The sequence below is a fragment of the Drosophila melanogaster genome, chromosome X (assembly GCF_000001215.4).
Source record: "Drosophila melanogaster chromosome X".
NCBI classification, from domain to species: Eukaryota; Metazoa; Arthropoda; class Insecta; order Diptera; family Drosophilidae; genus Drosophila; species Drosophila melanogaster.
The window spans coordinates 21,600,287-21,611,571 of record NC_004354.4 but is presented as its reverse complement, the minus strand read 5'-3'; the positions used below and the strand labels follow the sequence as shown (position 1 = coordinate 21,611,571).

Genomic DNA, 11,285 nt, shown 5'->3' with positions numbered 1-11,285 from the left:
GGTTTCCCACCAAAAACCGAAATCGAACAGCATTGGCAACCCTTCAGCAGCTGTTTGCTGTCTTTTCGTTTGTTTTCATTATCAAACGCAAAAGCGAACAATATGTCGAAATTTCTGTCCCAAGCCGCCCTAAATACGCTGCGAAACACGCGCCTGGGGTCGCGGCAACTGTAAGTAATCCAAGATCACCCGATGCCCACCGGAGTAAACCATTGCCGCTGTTCTTCAGGGTGCGCAGTTTTAAGGGCATCTCCAACACGCGTAACCATCGCATACCGGCTCACCAGGAATCGGGATGTGGTCACTCAGTGGGATGCGGGCTGCTAGAGTTGCGGATGCCGGTGGCGTGCAGGAGGAGCATGTTCATCCAGACGCAGGACACTCCGAATCCGGAGAGCTTGAAGTTCCTGCCCGGCGTGGACGTCCTGGGAAAGGGGAACACGTACGACTTCCCCAACGGAACCACCGCCCACAACAGTCCTTTGGGTGAGTAAGGATGCACGTGGGGCTCCCTGGGGATCCCATAAATCGGTTCTCGGGTCGCCGAAATGATCACATTGCTCCAAAGGTCCAGTTTTCCTGGTTGACTCCAAAATAGGCGGTTAATTTTTAGCAGCGAGGCACTTGTTGCTTCCACGCCGAAAGTAAAAAACGTAGATACAATAGTTTGTGAAGAAAGCGCTATATCTGCAATGGTAGAGCTTAAGGTGGATCTGGTGAATGAGTGGCGTTCTTCAGTGTTCTTAGCAAACTAATTTAAATTTGAAAATACGAAGCTTTCATTAATTTAAATTAGTTTTGGTTTAGGGAAAAACGGGACATTTTTATACTATTCATTCTCGAAAAAGAATGAAAGGGTGCAAAATAATGTAACCTAGCTAATTCACTTAGAAATTAATCAATATATATAAATCCGTATATATATATCCGTATATATATATATATATATATATGTATATATATCGTTATATTTGATGATGAAAAAATAAGTTTTACTTATTACGTTCCTTGCTGTTTACAAATTCTCAACGTGTTTCTGTAACGGTTAATGAGCATAAAGTCGCAGAATTGAGATTTTTCTACTGCCACCCATAATGAATATTGTAAAAGAAATATGTATCTAAATAACCACAATTTAATTTTTCCAGATTTTAAACCAGCCTTTCGAAGTGGTGCATCCTTTTAGTTTTTTTTTTTAATGCATATTTCAATATGTGCAATAATTTTTTTCTTTCACTTGTTATAAAAATGGTTTAAAAAACAATTCGCTATAAAAAAAAGGGGTTTTGTGAACACATTTTTGTAGGTCCTCCAAAGTTTTGCGTCTCTATCTAATTAATGAGCACAACAAGTGGAAGCACTACATCTGGAGGAAATAATACTGAATTGTTAGATGTTCTTGAAAACCAAAAATTTTTGTTAGAGCCACAAGATTAATAATCCGTACTGGCGGTCGTTGTAACTTTCCCATTTCTGATATTATGTAATCCTAGTAAAATTTACTTTTATTTTCCATTATCACTGGATAATTTGGCAGCCAAATTGCTGTTCCGCGTGGAGGGCGTTAAGGGCGTGTTCTTTGGCGCCGACTTCGTCACCATCTCGAAGCAGGAGGGCGCCGAGTGGAGCCTGATTAAGCCAGAGGTGTTTGCCGTCATAATGGACTTCTTTGCCAGCGGCTTACCAGTTCTCAACGATGCCCAGCCCAATGCGGACACCGAGATCCTCGAGGACGACGACGAGACGGTAATGATGATCAAGGAGCTGCTGGACACGCGCATCCGACCCACCGTCCAGGAGGACGGCGGCGACATCGTCTTCATGGGCTACGAGGGCGGCGTGGTCAAGCTAAAGATGCAAGGCTCCTGCTCCTCCTGTCCCAGCTCCATTGTGACGCTGAAGAACGGAGTGCAGAACATGCTGCAATTCTACATACCGGAGGTGGAGTCCGTTGAGCAGGTCTTCGACGAGGCGGACAGGATGATCGAGAGCGAGTTTGAGCGCTTCGAAAAGAACCTCAAGACGCTCAAGCAGCAGGAGCCCAGTGGCGGCGGTCCCCATTAGAGGGACTCATTTTAATTTCCCTGCTTACGTTGCTAATTCGCTAGTGAAACCAATAGTTAGTTGTATACATAACGTACATGTAGTTGATTACTTAAATAAATCTACGGCTTTAAGCTTAACCGTTAGTGCATGAACCGATGTACAGAAACTCATGTTCGAGTTTGATCTGTGGGGTTACAAAGGAAATTTACACTTGTTTAAACTATTAAAATGTATTATATTATTTGAAGTTTCACTAAGAACATATATTCAATGCTTTCATTCTATACTATTGAAAATGTGGGCTGGATAAGGATAAGGCCCACATGCTAATCAACTGAAAACCAACAGCCTAATTAATTCGGCACCAAGCAAGGTCAATAATTGAGAAACTAACTTAGAGGGGCCTGCAGCCTGCGGCCCAGTCTGACCCCCATTGGCAAGTGGGTCAATAACCCGTGTCATTGCCATCGATTCTACAACTCGTTGAAGGGAACCATTACCAGGCGATACCGCTGCCAGGCTACCGTTTAATCAATAAGCCCGCCGGAGAAGAAGCCACCGAGGACTGGCGCTGGGACCATTCTATCCAGAACCGCAGGACCCCACAGACCCAAAGTAAAGGGATCTCCGAGGAAGAGAAGTGGTAATATATCGAGTCCGTCGACAAATGCTCTGCTGGGCCAACGAGGATCACTATCTGAGCCAACGCTACCCGAATCCGCAGCAAAAGGCGCCAGAAACGCTTAAGAACCTGCTGTTGCGATCCAGTGTACCGATAGTGAGTGCTCCGAATCCCGAGAAGGACTCGCATTTCGCCGGCACCATGGCACCGCTCAAGGGTCAGGAGGTGCTTAAGTTCCACAAGCACTCCTACCTCGAGAACCGCATCTTCGATCACCGCCTGGTCAAGGACAACCTGCTGGACAAGTGGCCCACCGCTGACATGAACGAGTACAACGAGCGCAAGGACCACCGCAACCTCATGGAGTCCTATGTACCACTAACCACCATTGCACCACTACCATTACCCATTGCACCTATGTATTGTATGTATGTAGTTTCGTATCTTGGCATTCATCTACCATAGTAGCACTGAAAAGTTGTGGAGCACCTGGCCAAGATGTAGCTGGTTGAGATGTAGGTAGGCACCCAGAAGGTGCATATCTATATGCCTGCTTCCTGCATGGAGGACTATCACTTTACTTTAGATATCGCATCAGCCATGTCATTTGATCCTATTTTGTTCTATATATGCTGTTCTAAGCGAGCTGGAGTTATGCCACATGCCGCATTATGCATTCTAGCTAACTTTATTTCTGTTGCAATGCCACTTGTCTTAAATTCGGTGAGCAATCGGAGTAGGCCACTTTTGGACGCTGGGCCCTGTCACCCGGTCCCAGTCTGAGATTGGTTTAGTTTACTCCCTTTCTCGAATGGGAACGTATCTGTGCTCTGTGCTTTTTGAAATCATTTGTTTGTTCCCAACACCCAGTCCAAATTCCAAGTGGCACAAATTATTAGTACTTCACTATCCCAACGATTCGACTTATAACCGATACCAATACCGAAACCTCCGACCACGATGAGTCACAATGGGGCTGGTTTGGGAGCCGGATCCGGCGGATCGCCCATCCCGCCAACCACGGTCATGTATTCCCAATTGCAGCCATGGAGCCAGGCGGGCGCTCCGCCCTGCATGGAGCCCGTCATGGGGCCTTCGATCCCGCCGAGAGTTGGCGCCGCCTACGAGACGCCCACGAAGCACCCGTGGCGCCCTGCTATGGCCTATGAGCTAATCCAGGTGAAGCATATGCCCGAGCAGCCGGTGACCAACCAGCTGACCAAGCAGTGCTTCCTGCCCAAGGGCATGAAGACGGACGGCATGATATTCCCCAACTTGGTCACCGGGTTCGATCGCAATCCACAGCACGCCGCCCGGGCTGCCCTCTACACGCGGTACACCAGCAACGAGTGGTACAACAACAACATGACCAAGTACTCCGAGTCGAACATGAATCGGTAAGTGGCTTCTCTAGCGGAGCACAGAGCTCCTTATTGAAGAGACAGATATGTATGTATGTGTACCTGGTACCATACTACTATTGCAAGGAGGGCAACCGCATGATTCATCGTGTCTTTCAGCAACCTCTCGGAGCGCATGCGGAATGACGCAGTGCGTCTGATGCGGGAGACGGACGAGAAGGCCACCTCGGGCCAGAGGGACGCCGGCCGAAGGCTGGGCGAGCGCATCACCGACCTGACCTTCTGGCGCAACGAGCTGAACGCGGAGCTGGAGAAGCTGATCGCCGAGATGTCGGACATCAACGAGCTGCAGCGGCAGTGCGGCAAGGCACTTCTCGACCTGGAGATACCACTGCACATCGCCCAGGAGTGCCTCTTTCACCGAGAGTCGCGCCAGGGCACGGAGAAGGTGCATGACATCGTGGAGAAGGCCCTCCTCGTTGAGATCAACAACTTGAGGAACTCCCGTGACCGGCTAGGCGGCCTGCACGAGAAGATCTCGAAGCAGGCCCTCGACTGCCGCGGCGCCCAGCATCTCCTCGAGGACGATGTGTCGCACAAGGAGTCCTCGCTCGGCATCGACTCCATGTGCCACCAGCTGAACAACCACAGCCGCGGCATCACCTACTACGGCGGCATCGAGAAGTTCGATCCCTCGGTCAGCACCCAGGAGTCCTGGGCGCAGGCCAGCAGCGAGCACGTCCGCCGGTGAGTATATTAGTCATGTGCCACGCCTATCGAATACCCATTATTTACCTTAAAGTAGTAGTAGTAGTAGTAGTAGTAGTAGTAGTTCATTGAGCCGAAAGATAATCATAATTGCATCCAAGATCGATATTCTTTTACCCTAGTCTTTCCCTTGTTTCCACAGTTCCCAGGCGGAGCGCGCGAAGCTTTCCCAGCTGCGGAGCGATGCCCAGAGTGTGGTCAACTCGGTGGCCACCACCGTGTGGGACTTCTGGAGCAACACGAACAACGCCTTCGATCGCCGCTCGCAGGAGATGGCCGAGGCGAAGAACCGGGTGCAGCTGCACCTTCAGAAGGTCCAACAGGAGCTGTTCGACATGGAGAAGCATCTCTTCCTCCTGCAGAAGGCCATCCAGGACAAGTCCGGGCCGTTGAAAGTGGCCCAGACGCGGCTGGAGGCCCGCTCCCACCGCGAGGGCGTCGAGCTGTGCAAGGACCACGCCCAGGACCGCCTTGTCCAGGAGGTGCAGGACATCCAGGGTGCAGTGGAGACGCTGCACCACAAGCTGATGGAGGCGGAGGCCACCCATCAGGGCCTACTAAAGACGCGCTGCACCCTGGAGGTGGATCTGCGCAACAAAGTCAATGCCCTGTTCATCGACCGAGAGAAGTGCATGAGTCTCCGGCGCTCCTTCCCGGTCAGCAATCTGATCAAGTACTGATCCGTATCCGTAACTGCACGCCGGTCTCTGGACTCCGCACTCCCACTCGCTTTTTCCGCCACCAGTTTTCCTGACATGTCATTTGTGTGTGTACCATCAAGAGATAAACTGCAGATTGCATTTGTTGAAAACTCCTTCGAGATAATCCAACTTTCTCTTTCTGATTGGCACTATAAAACATGCAAGCGATGGGCCACAAATGCTATAGCTCATTAGTTTGCCTTATAGGTAAAAATAATTAATACATATGCATGTGTGTATGTTCAAAAGATTTGTAAACTATTAATGTGACCGCCGCTAGATGGCGCGTATGCGCAATCTTTGAATCTATCGATTTTCTACTTATGTAAGTATGTAAGATGGACCTTCATCTCGCTCACACACCATTTAGCTGAGTAACGGGTATCAGATAGAGAGTAACTCGATTCCAGCGTTTTTTCCTTCAAAGAAAATAAACGTCCAGTTTTTCTTAATGAAATCATAAATACGCATAAGATTATGCATCTTGCGCACAACAGTTACTAAATTTTACTATAAAAGAAAGCTTATGTATATTGCATGTACAAATTACGAAAGTTTGGTCTGTGCGTTTCTGAAGTTTTCTCCTCCCAATTTTGATTATTGGAGTCTTTCTCATTAGCTCTTAGCTTCTCTGAGAATTTCGAATATCTGCTTAAAAATAAAAAGCTTAAAAGGGTTTTGCTGCTTTTGAAAAAATAAGAATTGACATTTTTTAAAATTGGAGCCATAAAATAAACGTACAGGCACACTAATAGTAGGGTTGGTATTTTTTGCTAAGTTTGGTATTAAGTGCACACTTCGGCGTATGTACTGCATATTTAAACAGCCAAGCGACGGTCACATTGCTTGGGTCCTCTGCAAAATTTTTAATGAAAGTTATTAACCAGAATTCAACCGGAGGTGAGCTGTTTGAAACTTAAAGGTTTGGAGTCCCACGAAGACTTAAAAACGACCAACGCTATACTGGATCCGCGGATCTCCCAAAAGTGAAGCAGCGTAAAGTGCATTAATAACCGCCGGCATATTTTTACGACCATAATCCATACTTTTCCCTGCAAGTCAGCTGCACCACACACCAACACCATCTGATTTTCCCCGCAAGTGCACATATCCCCCGCCAGGGTTTGATTAGAGGGTAATCCGTAGCCCAGCTGCATGCAAGCTGCATTTTCCGGCCATTTTCGCCTAACGGTTCCGTCCCACCTATTGGGGCACGACTGACGTGTACATTAATTTTGCAGCGGTGGGGCCCACACACACACACAATGGCTTAAAAGAATGCCTTTTGTTTGTGTGTAAGCAATGTATAAGCGAAGCCACAGGATCGAATTCCCTGTAAACTTGACAGTTACAGTTATAGGTACTGTTACTGTTACAGTAGGCCGCGTCGTGTAGAGCAAATAAGATAATACTAGAAAACAAAATCGAAAATTGCCCGAGTCCCTGGTAGTTTGTTAATTATATATTTTCCCGCTCTTCAGTTTGAAACACGGGACAAGCCGCCATGCGATTCGCTCTGGCCACCGTGGCCATCATCTGGGCTTTATTCGTCCTGGCCGACGGAGTGGACCCCGGGAACTTTAAGACCTGCGAGCAGAGCAGTTTTTGTCGGTGAGTCTGGCTTTGTACACGATGCACTGCATACGTACGTGGTTCGGGTTGCAAGGATTTCATTAGTTGGCTAAAAAAGATTGCGTTTCCGACTATATTAAGTATATATATTCTTCATCAGGATCAATAGCCAAGTCCGTCTGTCAGACTGTCCGTCTGTCCGTATGAATGTCGAGATCTCAGGAACTATAACAGCTAGAAGGTTGAGATTCAGCAAACAGATTCTAGAGACAAAGACGCAGCGGAAGTTTGTAGACCCATGTTGCCATACCCACAACCCCACAAAACAGCTACGCCCACACTTTTGAAAAATGTGTTGATATTTTTTCACATTTAATTCCCCAACAATTATGAAATTTCGCGTTTGCGTTCACACTAGCTGAGTAACGAGTATCTGATAGTCGGAGAACTCGACTATAGCATTCTCTCTTGTTTTTTTTTTAATCGAAATATTCCTATTTTCGTCAATGAAACGCAGTAGGAAGGCAGACTTTTCCGTCTGTAGCTTTGTGTTGTTTCTAAATTTCCACTTAAAGAGAAAGTGGAAAGTGTCTTCACAATGTTTAAACTCTACACTTTGGGACTCAAGTATCATCGATGTGATTTTCACTCAAAGTGCTAGTCCACTGTAATTTCGAAGATATTTAGCGAAATAAGTCCACATATTGATAATTCAGGTTGTTGTTTATAGAACAACCATAACTTGATGATGATTTTATTAATGGTTTTCAGACGCTCCCGAAAGATTCAGGGATCGGGCAGCAAGTACGCCTTAATTCCCGGCACCTTGAACACCTATGCGGATTCGTTGACCGCTGATCTCGTTAACAAGGAAAACCATCACCAGTTTGCCTTTAAGCTAGAGGCTCTGGTGGGCAGTACCTTCCGCCTGCAGATCGATGAAAAGCAGCCACTTCGGCCACGATATCGCGTCGAGCACGCTCTGAAGGGCCCAACCCAGGCCGGACGCATTCGTGTCCAGCGGGAAACAGATGGAGAGATCGTTATCACATCGGAGAAGAACAAGGCTGTGATCCACGGAGACCCGTTCCGCATCGATTTCTTCGAGAACGACGTGCTGGTGGTCTCGGTGAATGCCAAGAACTGGTTGTACTTTGAGCATCTGCGGCAGAAGGCCCAGGAACCGACCTCCCACCCGGCGGAAAACGAGAATCAGCAGGAGCAGGATGCCGCTGTCGAAACTCCTAAAGCAGCAGATACTATCGATGATCCTGGTGCATGGGAGGAGAACTTCAAATCACACCACGACTCTAAGCCCTACGGTCCGGAAGCTGTGGCTCTGGACTTTTCGTTCCCCGCAGCCAAAGTTCTATTCGGTATTCCAGAGCACGCCGACAGCTTCATACTAAAGTCCACCTCGGGTACGGATCCTTACCGCCTGTACAACCTGGATGTGTTCGAATACGTTGTGGACAGCAAGATGGCCCTGTACGGCTCAGTGCCGGTAATCTATGGTCATGGGTGAGTTTCTTTTGAGTTTTTTTAAAAGCTTAAAAACTGGCGAATAGCCTGCTGATTGCGCATATACAATAGTATGCTGTGCACATTGTTTAATGTTATAATACGAAGTTCTAAGAACAAATTTTAACATCTAATTTGTAATATCTTCCAGAGCGCAACGCACAGCGGGCGTTTACTGGCAGAATGCCGCTGAAACTTGGGTGGACATTCAAACGTCGGAGACCAATGTTGTATCTTCGCTGGTAAATTTTGTATCCGGCTCGCAGAAGACTCCTCCTCCGGCTGCCCACTTTATGTCGGAGTCGGGCATCGTGGACGCCTTCATCATGTTGGGACCCAAGCCCATGGACACTTTTAAGCAGTACGCGGCTCTGACTGGAACACACGAGTTACCTCAGTTATTTGCTCTGGCCTACCACCAGAGCCGCTGGAACTACAACGACGAGAGGGACGTGACCTCCGTGTCAGCGAAATTCGACGAGTACAATATACCCATGGACACCATGTGGCTGGACATCGAGCATACAGATGGCAAGCGCTACTTCACCTGGGACAAGTTCAAGTTCCCGCACCCGCTGGCAATGATCAAGAATCTTACAGAACTGGGTCGCCACTTGGTGGTGATAGTCGACCCGCACATCAAGCGGGATAATAATTACTTCTTCCACCGCGACTGCACGGATCGTGGTTATTATGTGAAAACGCGCGAGGGCAATGATTACGAGGGCTGGTGTTGGCCGGGAGCGGCTAGTTATCCTGATTTCTTTAACCCCGTGGTCAGAGAGTACTACGCCAGCCAGTACGCGCTGGACAAGTTCCAAACGGTCACCGCAGATGTGATGTTGTGGAACGACATGAACGAGCCATCGGTGTTCAACGGCCCTGAGATCACGGCGCCCAAGGACTTGATCCACTACGGCAACTGGGAGCACCGTGACGTGCACAATTTGTACGGTCACATGCACTTGATGGGGTCCTTCGCGGGCCTGCAGCAGCGCGATCCCAACCAGCGGCCCTTCATCCTCACACGCGCCCACTTTGCTGGTTCCCAGCGTTATGCTGCCATTTGGACGGGTGACAACTTTGCGGACTGGTCGCATCTACAGCACTCAGTCAAAATGTGTCTCACGGAGGCGGTGGCCGGCTTCTCCTTCTGCGGTGCCGATGTCGGTGCCTTCTTTGGAAACCCAGATACTGAGCTGCTGGAGCGCTGGTATCAAACCGGTGCCTTCCTGCCCTTTTTCCGGGCTCATGCACACATCGACACTAAGCGCCGGGAGCCATGGCTTTTCCCAGAACGCACTCGCCAGGTTATCCAAAATGCTGTGATCAAGCGTTATTCATATCTGCCCCTGTGGTACACCGCATTCTACGAGCTGGAGCTGACTGGCGAGCCGGTAATTCGCCCATTATTAGCCCAATATCCACTGGATAAGGAGGCCTTCGGCGTTGACAACCAGCTGTTGGTGCAAGATCGCCTGCTTGTGAGACCCGTCATGCAGCAGGGCGTCAGCAAGGTGGACGTGTACTTCCCGGCAATTGACGACAAAAAGAATGGCGACTGGTGGTACGATGTGGATACTTACCAGCGCCAGGAACGATCCGGCTATGTGTCGGTTCCAGTAGATGATTTCAAGGTGAGAGGCGTTATTGTGTTTTTGAAAGGTCACATTTTTTAGTTTCTTCCGCTTTCAAACTACTTACAGATCCCCGTTTGGCAGCGTGGTGGCAGCATTGTACCGAAGAAGGAGCGACAGCGCCGCGCCTCAACCTTGATGTTGCACGATCCGTACACACTGATAATCTGCTTAGACCGTCAGGGCAAGGCATCCGGTTCCCTCTACCTAGACGACGAGAAGTCCTACGCTTACCGCCAGGGCCAGCGCATCCACGTGAACTACGAGTTCGCCCACGACCAGCTGGTCAATAGCTTCGTGGGCAAGCCCAAGTACAAGACCCTTGCCTGGATCGAGCGAATCGTGATCGCCGGACTTGAGAAGGTGCCCAGCAGCGCCAGCATCACGGTGAATGGTGTCAGCCAGCAGCTGGAGGTGCTCCATCATGATAACACCGTCGTCGTGCGCAAGCCGGGCGTCAAGATGGACGTCGACTTCGCCATTAAACTCAACTTTGCGTAGTCTGTAGTCGCAACGTGCGCCGTGTATTATTGTTCTCATAAATATTTTAATTGTGTGCACCCTAAAAATTGCTATTAAATGTTTTAAGCCTCCTATTCCAGGCAAACCCAAATAATAGATTCCCTAACTACCTTCGATTAGTATCCCCCGTTCCTTCTCTGCAATTCCATCAATTCAACATTCGGAGAGTGTAACTCAAGTTGAACGCAATTTATGTTTCAATAAATATAAAAACTTCTCTGTACGAACGATTTATTATTGCTAAAATATTTACCCAGAGGTAAAATAGCATTAAAAATAGAAATAGCACCATTCAAAGTATAAAGTATATATATATATATATATATATATATATATATATATATATATATATAAACTAGCCCTTCCTTTTTAAAGTAATCTGCTTGAATCTTTTTAGTCTTGTGTCTGTTCTAAATGTCAAACATGACAAAACGCAGTTTTCGGCGGCTTGTGGGCGTGGCAGCATGGGTCAACAAATACACATATGTTAAAGGCTAAACTAAAAATCTGCCAAAGAAACAATCAATACTTAAGT

At 48.0% G+C, this 11,285-nt stretch overlaps 3 protein-coding genes across 9 annotated transcripts, besides 2 other annotated features; all 3 read left to right on the top strand.

The window, feature by feature from the left end:
- The first annotated feature begins 45 nt into the window (after positions 1 to 45).
- On the top strand, positions 46 to 2,215 carry CG33502 (uncharacterized protein). The gene is made up of 3 exons (NM_206806.3): positions 46 to 170; positions 230 to 486; positions 1,538 to 2,215. Exons 1-3 carry the CDS (start codon positions 103 to 105, stop codon positions 2,062 to 2,064), a joined length of 852 nt encoding a protein of 283 aa, NP_996529.1. The 5' UTR covers positions 46 to 102; the 3' UTR covers positions 2,065 to 2,215.
- Positions 2,216 to 2,651: 436 nt separating this feature from the next.
- Positions 2,652 to 5,688, top strand: CG17450 (uncharacterized protein). 3 transcript variants are annotated; one of them, NM_167761.4, is made up of 4 exons: positions 2,652 to 3,040; positions 3,713 to 4,065; positions 4,189 to 4,776; positions 4,940 to 5,604. In NM_167761.4, exons 1-4 carry the CDS (start codon positions 2,714 to 2,716, stop codon positions 5,475 to 5,477), a joined length of 1,806 nt encoding a protein of 601 aa, NP_728438.2. In that variant the 5' UTR covers positions 2,652 to 2,713; the 3' UTR covers positions 5,478 to 5,604. The 3 variants fall into 3 exon arrangements, with proteins under 3 accessions (NP_728438.2, NP_001285521.1, NP_728439.2); NM_001298592.1 differs by lacking the exon at positions 2,652 to 3,040 and having other exon boundaries at positions 3,481 to 4,065; positions 4,940 to 5,688; NM_167762.4 differs by lacking the exon at positions 2,652 to 3,040 and having other exon boundaries at positions 3,481 to 4,065.
- Positions 5,689 to 5,846: 158 nt separating this feature from the next.
- Positions 5,847 to 5,920: a mobile genetic element.
- A 387-nt stretch (positions 5,921 to 6,307) lies between these two features.
- On the top strand, positions 6,308 to 11,070 carry GCS2alpha (Glucosidase 2 alpha subunit). 5 transcript variants are annotated; one of them, NM_167758.2, is made up of 5 exons: positions 6,308 to 6,420; positions 6,980 to 7,109; positions 7,842 to 8,591; positions 8,743 to 10,228; positions 10,298 to 11,070. In NM_167758.2, exons 2-5 carry the CDS (start codon positions 7,003 to 7,005, stop codon positions 10,727 to 10,729), a joined length of 2,775 nt encoding a protein of 924 aa, NP_728435.1. In that variant the 5' UTR covers positions 6,308 to 6,420; positions 6,980 to 7,002; the 3' UTR covers positions 10,730 to 11,070. The 5 variants fall into 5 exon arrangements, with proteins under 5 accessions (NP_728435.1, NP_652145.1, NP_728434.1 ...); NM_143888.5 differs by having other exon boundaries at positions 6,308 to 6,398; positions 10,298 to 10,972; NM_167757.3 differs by having other exon boundaries at positions 6,308 to 6,494; positions 10,298 to 10,972.
- Positions 7,192 to 7,540: a mobile genetic element.
- Positions 11,071 to 11,285: the final 215 nt, after the last annotated feature.

Coding starts and splice junctions, on each gene's coding strand:
- CG33502 (NM_206806.3), top strand. CDS start 103: ATGTCGAAATTTCTGTCCCAAGCCGCCCTAAATACGCTGCGAAACACG. Junction 171..229: donor CGCCTGGGGTCGCGGCAACT/GTAAGTAATCCA, acceptor GCTGTTCTTCAG/GGTGCGCAGTTTTAAGGGCA. Junction 487..1,537: donor CGCCCACAACAGTCCTTTGG/GTGAGTAAGGAT, acceptor ATAATTTGGCAG/CCAAATTGCTGTTCCGCGTG.
- CG17450 (NM_167761.4), top strand. CDS start 2,714: ATGCTCTGCTGGGCCAACGAGGATCACTATCTGAGCCAACGCTACCCG. Junction 4,066..4,188: donor TCCGAGTCGAACATGAATCG/GTAAGTGGCTTC, acceptor CGTGTCTTTCAG/CAACCTCTCGGAGCGCATGC. Junction 4,777..4,939: donor AGCAGCGAGCACGTCCGCCG/GTGAGTATATTA, acceptor TTGTTTCCACAG/TTCCCAGGCGGAGCGCGCGA.
- GCS2alpha (NM_167758.2), top strand. CDS start 7,003: ATGCGATTCGCTCTGGCCACCGTGGCCATCATCTGGGCTTTATTCGTC. Junction 8,592..8,742: donor CCGGTAATCTATGGTCATGG/GTGAGTTTCTTT, acceptor AATATCTTCCAG/AGCGCAACGCACAGCGGGCG. Junction 10,229..10,297: donor TTCCAGTAGATGATTTCAAG/GTGAGAGGCGTT, acceptor AACTACTTACAG/ATCCCCGTTTGGCAGCGTGG.